Below are 11,739 nucleotides of genomic sequence, written 5' to 3'. Positions count from 1 at the left end.
CCAAGTACTTACAATATACATGGCTTGGTGGCTGAATACACAACCTAGGGCATATTGTTTGCATCTCCATCTCTCCATCAAGGGATTGTGACACTGAATTACCCCAATCTGTTTCCATCCACCCCAGGATAGGCTTGCTTCTCCACTCATTGCCAGCTCTGATGGAGACCAAAACCCCTAATCTAACCCTAAGTACCTAGTCTGTAGTCAGCTGTTTAACCCTTTGTGCCTATAGATATTACTATCTGATATGGAATATCAGAACATCAGAACATGGACATCAAAGTGTTTGGGAACTTGTAAATAAGGGTCAGTGAAGTGGTCAGGTGGATGGGGGAGAAGGCCTTAGAACATCAGAAATATATATGTCAAGAAAATAGGAAAATGAGATCTGTGGATGCACTGCACAATTGTGGGGGAGTAGACATAAGTGAAAAGAAAAGATGGATAAGGGGAGATGGAGGCATGGATGACAAGAATGAAAGATTTACATTCTATTCAGATTTATACTTTGCCCTCCAAAAATGTATGACTTTCTGACTGATGATTGCAATAAACATGTAGCGCCAAACATTTCAGTTAGAACTTCTTGTCCTTCAGAAAGTGCATGTTAATACAAATTATACTATTCTAGCAGCATTCCAGTAGGATAATACCAATATTTAGTAAGTGTCTCCAGTTTATAGAGTTAATCCCTGGTTAATTTTGGTTTTATTACCAATGTTTGAGGTGGTAGTTGGTTGGGAGCAATGGTGCTTAGTGCAGGTGGTAGAAGTGGGCAATGAGGCAGTCGTAGATGCAACTCTCAGACAGACTAGAATAATTGATTGCTTTCTTTCACTGTAACCTACCTCCATTGTTAAATTAATGCTTATACCAGAAAAGCCGTGATTCTGTTCCCCATTCCTAGTCCATGATAATGTTTCAGTTTTTAATTAGTTTCATACTGTACTCATATTTAAAGATGTATGCAAGCTCCAAATCCCAAGGCTATGAGTCTTAATCCCAAGATAAGGTGTAGCCATACCTGAAACACTGGAGTCAGCCTATGAGAAGATGCTCTAATGCTTTGTTGTCCTTCAAATGAGGTGTTAAACCAAGCTCCCAGTATCCCATTATTGGTATTGATGCTGCCATCTTGAATATCAGAGTGAAAATCAGTGATTCTAAAGCACATCTGAAGACAAAAAAAAAAGAAAAAATCTCCCAAGTTTCATAGCCAGCATTCACCTTCCCAAAAAATGTGCATAGGTATGTGTACGTGTGTGTGTGTGAACACATGCTCATGCATACAGTTTCCAGGCTGTGTATGTTTGAATGAATCTGCGGTATGTGTCTGTTGGATAAGGTGTTCTATGATTGCAAACTGTTCTTATAGCATCTGTGTTAGAAAGTGCCTTTTGACTATATTATTAAACAAATCTGACTTTTTCTACCTTTGGAGTAGCCCTTATTTCTTCAGGAGGTGTTAAATTACTTACAATGAGAGTTTAATTGAAATCCCAAATTGTAGCCATGAAGCCTGGCTTCATTTCCCATTTAGTCACATATCTTTTTTCTTATCTGCACAAATCTAGTCTAAAAATAATTAATGTAGGCCAGTACTGAATTAAAGATATCAATCATAGATGTCTTATTTAAGCAGCCGATCTAAAGCAATCTGATAATCCAAAAAGATTTCTACAACAAAGCAAAGCAGAAAGGGCTATCACCTACTCCTGTATAATTCTGTCTGTAGTGTGATAAGTGCATGGTTTGGAAATCCTAGCAATGAATACCCCCCCCCCCACCCCACCCACACACACACACACATTCTAATGTGAACATCCTTTTCCTGAACTGGAGAGAAAAGCCTGTTGATAAGCATGGGTTCCTGTTCACAGGCAAAACTTAAGTTGCTGCCAAAATAGGAAGCTTCCTTGAATAAACCAACCCAGTCTTGCAGCACAGTTTGAGTCCCCCAGACAGGAACCTGGGTTGCATTGTTTGGTGACCTGTGACATTTTCTCATTGCCTGGGAGGGGATTGAAAGTTTTTCCGTTCTTTGTTGGAAGGGTCTTTTCTTTCCTAGTGTCTCAGAGAAGCTACAAAAACATTTGTATTAGACTTAAAGTACAAGGGCTTTGATACCAAACAAACAAGGACCTAAAGACTACTTTAAATGATGCTGACAGTAAAGGTTTTATGTAGCTGCCTTCTGATGCAACTAGCCTGTATGGAAACAAACACAAGAGTCCATGGAATCTTAGACCATGACAGGAATACACAGTTTTATGATGCCAGTGGCAATGCAATACACCGACATTCTCGAATAGCCCTGGAGGCACAAACAGAACATGGAATCGAAGATAGCCAAAGAGAAGGCAGTCACTTCAGCACTGGAACTTCTGACATGCATGTGCTGCAAAGTTCGAACAGGAAACCTGGTGTACTTTACAATGCTGGAAGACGTGGGTAAGTGTTAACTGCCATCTGTAAAATATTCAGAGAAGTATATTATACAAAAACCTTACAGATTGTGTAACAGTGATAAAAAACTCAGGAGCAAATTAAATATACAAAGAAGTTTTTTTCTTGAAACTAATCCAGCTATAACTAATTCATGGGTGTTAAGATATATATAAATATGGAGCAGGGGATGTAGAACTTCTGTAATGCCCATGCTCCCTGAAAAGAATTATGAGTGGAGGTCATATGAACAGATTTCAATTCTTAACTCTTCAATTGGGAAACGTTACAAATGCCTGTGTGATTGCTCAGCAGATGAGGCTTTTATGTTTGTTTTGTTTTTGGTGTGGCTGCCATGGAAGGATTAGACATAACTTCCCCTTCAATTATGCCTTCTGAATACTCTGAGCTCTACATGTGTGGGTGTTTCATATTAGAGCTGTCACAGTTTGTTACAACTTTGTCTTTAAGGAACTAAAATGATTATCATATATCTCAAGGCCATTCATGTTTTAATACAGTTCTGCGGTAAAGTTTATCTTTTACAAAGCACAGACTCACACACATATGCACTTAAGGATCTCAGTACACTTGTCAGTATCATATGGCACATAGCAATTATTTCCCCATTAATGTATAGCCTATTACGCGTGTGTGTGTGTGTGTCTGTCATATCTATATATAGATATTGAGATATGTGTCACTATCTAATACACAAAATAAGCAATAAACATATCTGACATTTTTACCATCTACAGTTGCTGTAACAGTTTAACCTTACTGTTACACATCAGATAAGGAAAACAGACCTTAGAAACCACAGAAAAAGACCATGCAGAAAAGTCACATAATGTTTCACTAAAAATACTCAAACAATCTAAATAATGCAGTGCTTGATTTCAACAAAGTAGTTCGAGTGACGTTTAAAGACATGCAGGTAGGTGCATGCATGAATGGATGTGCCTTCTTTGAAGGTTGGGTGTCGGGCTGGCAACTCGGCACCGTAAAAAAATCCACTGCCAATCATTAGCGGACCGGAGTTCTGCTGTGGCGGCCCCTAACCGGGAAAAGCTGAAAGACATTAGTTTAGTTCTTTAACCTGAACCTTCAGGGGAGTAATACATTTCAGTGTCTGTTTGAATGTCTATTGTTTTTTTGTGTATTTGTTTGTTTGTTTTGCTCAAAACTGCATATGCAACCATGACTACTAGCCTCTTGGTCCTGGTTATAACTGAAAAGGGTCCTCAGATCAGTCCTCACAGATGGTAACAAACAGATTTTAAACATGTAGCCATATCCATCTATCAGTATGTCTAAAGATAGATAGATAGATGGATATAGATGTATGTATAAAATGTGTTTGTTAATCATGTGGGGGGCTGGTCTGAGGATTTTTTTATACATATGAGCATATACAAAGATATCAGCTGACTGTGAGATGATCTATGCTTCACTGACTCATCACTGATATCCAACCCAGCAAAACTCCAGAATGGGTCCTTTCAAGGGGTCATGTTCAACATTCACCCATTCCCTCATTTCACTGAGACTCCAAAATGGACTTTAACATGGGCTCTGCAGGAGGTAAGCAGCATTCTCTCATTCAGCTGTTTCACAGAATCGGGAGTCAGTGACTTTGCCTTTACAGTCTGTGGGCTGACAAACTGCATGTTGACCACTTGCCAAGAACCTGTGTGAATGTGTGTGTGTGTGAGTGTGTGTGTGTGTGTGTGTGTGTGTGTGTGTGTGTGTGTGTGTGTGTGTGTGTGTGTGTGTGTGTGTGTTATATCTATACTCTCTCTCTCTCTTTATATATATATATATATATATATATATATATATATATATATATATATATCAGTAGATAGACAGATATCAATATATAAATAAAGAAATGTCTATAAATAGTTACAATAAACACACACAAACTCACATAAACATATATCCTCAACAGACTGTGCATTAATGGTTTTTATTCCACACCTCAAGAGCTTCTTTAGCTTAGGTCATTAATGGCCTGGTGGCATATGATGTTCAGAGGTATACCAAGATACTCATGCTTGGGACAGAAGAGTAAGTAAACAGCATAATGTTATGACCATCGCTAAGATGAGGGAGGTTGAAAATGTCAGTCACTGAGAGACCATGTTAAGGCAGGGAGTAGTTTTGATCATTAATAGTCTATGTCAAGGCAGTCCACTGACACCAATTATTACAAGAGATGGGTATATCTGATCACTAACAGGAAGAGTAGGGGGAAAATATTTTGTGCTTCAATTACCACCTGGATGCATTGGAGTTTGTGCTGGTTTTCTGGCTGCCAACTTATGCAGGGTGTAATAATCATCACCACTTTGGAGGGGAGTCAAGAGTAATGACTGCTGTTTAAGTGTATACATGGACCTAGAGCCATGACTGCTGGATCTACGACAATGAGCATTATTAAAGTGAGTGCAAATGGACCTGTGGCACTGACATGTTACAGTGGACCTGGGGACCTAGCAGAGATTGATGTTACACTCTGCAAGTAGACCTAGGGCACTGATATGTTAGGATTTGGCAGTGGTCACTGCTATAGTGTGTAGGTGGCCCTTGGACAGTGACTGCTATTACATTGTGTAGAGAGACCTAGAGCAATCACTGCTTCAGTGTGCAGCTGAATTTCAGGTACTGATCACTATCATGATGTGTAGGTGAGACAGTGACTGCTGTTATAGGGTATAAGTGAACATAGGGCAGAGATTACTGACAAAGTATGTAGATGAACCTAATGGCACAGATCAGTGTTGCAGTGTTTCTCTGGCCCTTTATCAGTGATTGCTATTACAGGGTGTAAGTAGGTACAGGACAATAATCACTGAAAAGTGTATAGATGAAACTAATGACACACTGTTACAGAGTTCATGTGGCTCTATGTCAGTGACTGTTATAGTGATATAAATGGACCAAACTCAAATATCATTGCTGCAGTATGTTGGTAAGTCTAGAACAGTGATCACTGCTACTGTGTATAGCTAGCCCTGGGGTGCTGATCATTGCTGGGACAGGACTGTTTCTGGGACTGGAAGGGGGGAGGTTTAGCTGCTGTTTGTTGCCCATATTTATGTGGGGATCATGGTAGCTCCAAGCAGTATCAGGTAGGAGGTAGACTGCTGCTGTGAAGGTCTACATACTATATATATATATATATATATATATATATATATATATATATATATTTTTTTTTTATGGCTCCTCTGTATGACGTTCTGTCAACAGCAGTCAGGTCAATTAATCTCTATATTTCCAACTGCTGTGCATCCTTAATGACACCTAGCATACATGTACTGGAGTATTGATGGAAGTGAGGAGAAACCAGGCAGTGGATTTCATACAAAAATGGAATTCTTCGTGATATACCTTTTCTTAGAAGTAAACATGGAGTAAGAAGCCTGTGACAAGTAGATGAGCTTAAATCCTGATCACTAAATGAAAAAAAAAATCTCATTATTATGCTACTCTGCAGTTTTCAAGTCAGGACACGAACCACTTCCAAATGTCTGTTATGGTCAAAGCTTTAATCTTCCTAAGTTGCTAGTGATACTGGACCTCAAATAGGATTACCCACAGAGAATTACACAGCTTTATTGTATAGGTTTTCTGAATGTATGTTTCCAGATTTCTTCTTTCTCTATGCCCAAAAAGCTGCATTCCATTACCTTTCTCTAAGCATATTTAAAACACCATTCTCTATTTAATTTTTTTCCTTCCCTGCTTCCTCAATAATGAAAGCATGTAATACTGATCAGGACGTGTTTTCATGGAGTACACAATCACCCATGAACATGGTTTCAAAATTCAGTATATTCTGAGTAATAAAGTATTTATCACATTTTGCATTTTAGTGTGATTGTGTTGTTCATAGCTACAATATTGAATTATGTTGCGATCTGTATTATGTAGTACCCCTTCCTTTTTAGGGCACAATTTTTGCCCAGAATAAGGGAAGAGGCTACATCAGTGATCTGTTCTGCACATTAATTAGTAAGGGCAGTGCATTTGGGAATGCATATCAATCTTTGCATAGCACAGGTGTTACAATCAAGAAACAAGTACAAACTAGGATCATTTTCACTAATCATTTCAAAACTTCTCATACATAATTTATACCATATTTCTCAAATGTCCATTATTTTGCAGAATGACCTTGATTCTGCCTCATATTTTTGTCCAGTCCATCATAACATGTTTAATTTTCTGGTAAACTATATAGGATTATAGTCAATCAATAATGCCAGACATTAGGATTTCATACTTCCTATTTTTAGAAAATGCATATTGATAAAAAAAACCTATTAACCTTTTAAGTTAATTAAAGTAATATTTAGAAACTGTTCCTGATTTTGGACCTTTGTCCCCCCCCATTATTTTTAGCTTTGTGCAGAATTCTTGAGCAAAGCTGTCGAGATATGTAAACTACACGTGGGTATGCAGCCATGCTTTGAGACTTGCTCCTGATATGTAGACATTGTGCAGAACACCATCCAATGCATTTATGTATTAACATCATAATTACGCACCCTATATTGAACTGTCTGTCTTATATCTGCAGGAAAGTTAGTTGGGATGTAAAACTAGACATATAGTATTGTACTTACTTTCATCAAATCATGTAATGATGGCTGGTTTACAAAAAAATACCTTCCTGCAGCAGTAAAGGCAGTATGTAATGTGATATAAGTGGCTCTTTGTATCAAGGTTTATAACATTACTGATTAGTAATGAGGTCTGCTTTGAAATGACATTCAACCTCTGTGCAGTTTAATTGGTGTTAAGCAGAAAGAAGTTACTGCCATGAGCTTTGTACTTCAGTGAAGTTACAACATTCTTTTCTTTTTGGAATAATGTGTGCTGTATCATGGCTAGCCACTCAGCAATGTAAACATTGGCTCTAGGTGATTTAGTCATATTGACTAATGCTAGTGTGACATTCCATTTCATCCATCCATCCTTGCATCTATCTATCCATCCATCCACAACCCATTTTCCCCTTTTGTAACATGGGATCAGGGTGCCACTTCAATGATGACAATTATCTAGAGTCAAGGTTCACATTGTGGGGTGGCTAGCCCTGCCGTGGGTGTTTGGTACTCCAATTCCATGTAAAAATGGGAAATGGAAGGACTGAAGAAGATGAGGATGATGATGATGATGTATGCTTAATATGGCTGTAAAAATAAGCTTGAAATAGACCATTTTAAAATTTAGTTTGTCACCTGACACTTCAGGCAGCAGTCACTGTAATGCCAAGTATTGAGGTATCTGTAACATAAATGGAGCTCATGGATTATGCTCAGAAACCGGTGAAAATACAAGCATGTTAATTACCATTCTGACATCAGAAAAGTGTTTAACATATGTTGATTATGCTCCTCAGAGCAGTTAAACACAAGTCTTGCACTTAACTGTGCTCTGTGGCCACATTAAATGAATGATAGAAAGCCATTAAACCAACTTAAATGTTTCATTCAAACTTTTTTTTTTAAGTCTGAATGAAGTGTTTGCTGACTTTCCCCTGCTCTTCTTGGGTGGTCACTCTCTATGTGGCAGCAGTTAGCATGTTACAGCTTTCTAAGCTGCATGTACTACAAAGAATTATAAATAGGTCTTTCTGGATGTGTTCTCAACATGTCAAGATTAACCCCTCGAGCTTCATTCTCAGGATGAATTTCTTGACATCCATGTCTCAAACACATAACATCCTGGCTATGATTGGTAACCTGATCATAATCATCTATATGTATCACGGCATGAACCATGGATTTCTAGTGATAAACCATGACAGGCTGTGACACAGACTGATGCTTAAGGTTCTGGCTCCAAGTCTGATAACCATTTAACAAACCACCATGATTATGCCCATTCATTCTCCTATATAGTTAAAGCTGCCTATTGCACACAGGCAGTCATCAGAAGGTATTTTGTTTGTGCCCCCAAGCCTCCATCCCACATGCCTTGTTGAGTAACACTGAGTGCAGCATGGAGATATCACTTACCTACCAACCTTGTAAGCAAATATCACCCATCAGGTCACTGGTCTTCACCAGGGATGTAATCATTAAGACAAAGTTACTTCCCTATCCTTGGGGAATGGCAAACAGGCAATGCCTCTTCATTTCTCTCCTTTCCTGGCTAGCTCCAGCAGCATCTGTGCCACTTATCAAAATTAGGTTGTCTGGTTCATAATCAGGGCTCCCTCCTGCTATGCCATGGAGCAGGCTCCAATGATGGCTTCTTATGGTATGATCCTATGGTCTGCTACAAAGTCTCTGCTAGCATGTAACTGTTCAATGTGTATCACATCGTCCCTTTTCCCACCACCTGATGTCTTTACAAGTCATCTGCTATAATTAGAACTCCACCAAGTATAAATAGAAACTGATGAGTACTCATCTCTTCTCAAAATGTACGTGTATTCCCTTTCCAGGCTGTTCCAATATCCTATTATGTTACATCTGCTCCTCATTCTCAGCCATTTCAGCTGTTCTGTGATTGTTACGGGACATCTGGGTCTCTGTTGCCTTACCAGTTGTTTCAGTGCCCACCTATGTCTGTTGCAAAGTAAGTCTTTTCTGTCTTAGTGCAACTACATTTGCTATATGCAGAACATAAACAGATACATTTGTATAGCCTAGCAAAGTACTGGGATCATTTCAAACTAGAATGATCCATACAGGCTTCAGAATTCTAACCACAAGCCAATATTAAATACCATAGGTAGGACAACAGGAATCTCAAACACTGAATGGGCATTTGCATGCCTTAACCGTGATGATATTCCACAATCCCACCCAGCCAGAAATAAAACACTTGTGCCTGCTTTTGTAATAGTCTACCTCAGTGAACAGTCAGAAATGTGATGTGTTTCTTCATAAAATAATGACGTCTTTTGTGCAAAGCCACTCCATACCTCCTGCACCACAAAACATGACAATAACTTATAAATACATCCCTTCATGTGTCATTCCTTAAATGCATCTTGTATCATGCCAATGAAGCCATATAAGAGCTTCTGAATACTTGCAGCATGCTTCAGTGGGAAGTTACCCTGTAATAACCCCAGACGGAACATTTTAACTCTCTTCAGCCTGTATTAGCATGAACTGCCTGAAATATTTTACATCAACGACTATGTGCCTACATAGAAACAGCCCTTAATAGAGTCTTGCTGCCTACAAAAGGAACAACGTTTCTTTTACTTATATGGCAAGGTTCATAAGGTTCATAGATTATTACTAGGCTATCTACCCTTGTGGGCCATTTTAAGCCCCACCAAATTTCCAATACAAAAGATAAGAATCAAACTTTGTTCTTGTGTCTATCAGATAAACACTTTAACCATTATGCCAGTTCAGATTACCATTTTAAATTAAATCAAAGGATTCACTTATCTGGCTTCAGATCAGTAGAACTCACTTATCTGTTTGTAAAGCTTTTTACTTTTTATTTATTTAATATCTACCTGAGAAGGTAAGGCAGGCTTTAAACTGTATAGCGCTGTGCAATGTACGTACATGGAGTGCATACCTCCTATTATATTCATTTATCAAAGTTAAAATCTGTTGAAGAAAGCAAAGGACTGTAGTACAGTCTCATACTAGGGGAAAGGGCTATCACCTACTCCTGTATAATTCTATAATGGCTATATGTTACAATTCCTCCTGTGACTATGGAAATCTTGTATCTCCATCCAGATAAGTAGAAGAGAGATGGCAGAGGATGCTAATGGACGTAGAGATGGAACAATGAGTGGTTTTCTGTGAGGGGTCAGAGTTAAACACTGCTAGTAACTGTCTCAACTATAGACCGGATGTTTGTGAGAAATTGGTGGCAGGATTAGGCAGAGATCAGGATGAGATAATCCTGGTAACAGAAGGTGAGTGTAGTCAGGGATTCAGCCCTCTGTAGGTGCTTGGTAGACACAACACATGGGTAGCGGTCACTTACCTCATAGAATATTAAAGAACGTTGCAGAAGTGTTAAATACATGCTGTTGAGGGCAGAGCATGGGGTGACTAGAATCTGGCCTTGTGTTATATTTGTTTTTTTTTCTTCCTGCTTACAATTTACTACAGAGTTGATGTTATGAAAGGTGCAGAGTGGGGGGAAATAAGTGCTTGTATTCTTCACCCTGTACTCACAAGTATACCAGGCATGAAGGCGCGCTGGAAGACTAAATTCTCTGCTATAGTGGTTAAGACATTAGCCTCTCAAGCAGAAGTTCTGATGTTCAACTCTTATGAAGTTTTAGGGTTTAGTCGTTTAGCTTGCTGGACTCCAAAGAACAGGCAGATCACCTTTCTGAAATAAATAAATAGGAAAAAAGAATAATATATGAAAGCTTCAAGATGTTTGTTTGGTATGTGCTGTTTCTTTTTGTCTCCTAAGCCTAAATGGCATTTCCAGTCTCTCCATATCTAATGTTACCCATGCAATTACTTACACAAGAAACTAAATCCTGATACAAAGCACTGCATTCCTCTTTATTGTTTTTCTTATGTAATAAAATCTAAATAAACAGATGGTATAAAATAATAGCGTAGTTGTAATAATGTCTTGCAGTGATGTGAGACATGATGGGATTTATTCCTCTGGGCTAGAATGTTTGGTTGTCGTCATGACTAAACCTGACCATCAGGAACAAATCATGCAATAAATCATGCCATATCATGGACAGTTTAAGAAACACCACTCCTTGGGGAAATTAAAACATTAAGTAAATTTAAGTTGTACCATTTACATCTGGCAAACTACCATGCACACAAAAATTATATTACTTATTTTTATATACAAAATAGAAATGATAAAATGTTTACAGATTAAACAGTACAAATTAAATAATACACATGGCATATGGTATTGATTGATCTTTGAGATACAATGTAAAAATCACAGACCAGTACATGGCACAATTACATTAGTTCCAATAGAAATTTTACATGCGGAGTACACCATAGAGCAAGGGATTCAGAAATAAAACTGTAATTTTCTTTTTTTTTTTTTTTTTTAAAGAGATACCTCTTGAATCTGTAAGCATGTATATATAAGCATAATTCAAATGGTTAAATACTCATTTGTTTGAATTTTTTTTTTTCTGGCCATAAAAAAGAGAGAATAGAAAAATGATTGAGTTGTTATTTGTGTGAAACACATATGGATGGATTTAGTTTTATATAGTGCAGGTAATTAGGAGTGTGCAGGAAAATAAAAATTTGTATGAAAAAGCACTGGCTGGGAAGATGTGCAAAACTG

At 38.1% G+C, this 11,739-nt stretch overlaps 1 protein-coding gene across 1 annotated transcript in view; it reads left to right on the top strand.

Annotated features, from left to right (window-relative positions):
* The first annotated feature begins 1,965 nt into the window (after positions 1 to 1,965).
* The window catches only part of MMRN2 (multimerin 2), a 275,720-nt gene continuing 265,946 nt past the window's right edge, over positions 1,966 to 11,739 (top strand). Inside the window, exon 1 of the mRNA XM_044056501.1 lies at positions 1,966 to 2,454. Within this exon, the coding sequence (XP_043912436.1) occupies positions 2,162 to 2,454 (293 nt within the window). The 5' untranslated portion in view covers positions 1,966 to 2,161. The remainder of the gene's footprint in view (positions 2,455 to 11,739) is intronic.

The sequence above is a fragment of the Protopterus annectens genome, chromosome 14.part0 (genome assembly GCF_019279795.1).
Source record: "Protopterus annectens isolate FY-2018-M chromosome 14.part0, PAN1.0, whole genome shotgun sequence".
NCBI lineage: Eukaryota > Metazoa > Chordata > Ceratodontiformes > Protopteridae > Protopterus > Protopterus annectens.
This window is presented reverse-complemented; position numbering and strand designations above follow the sequence as displayed.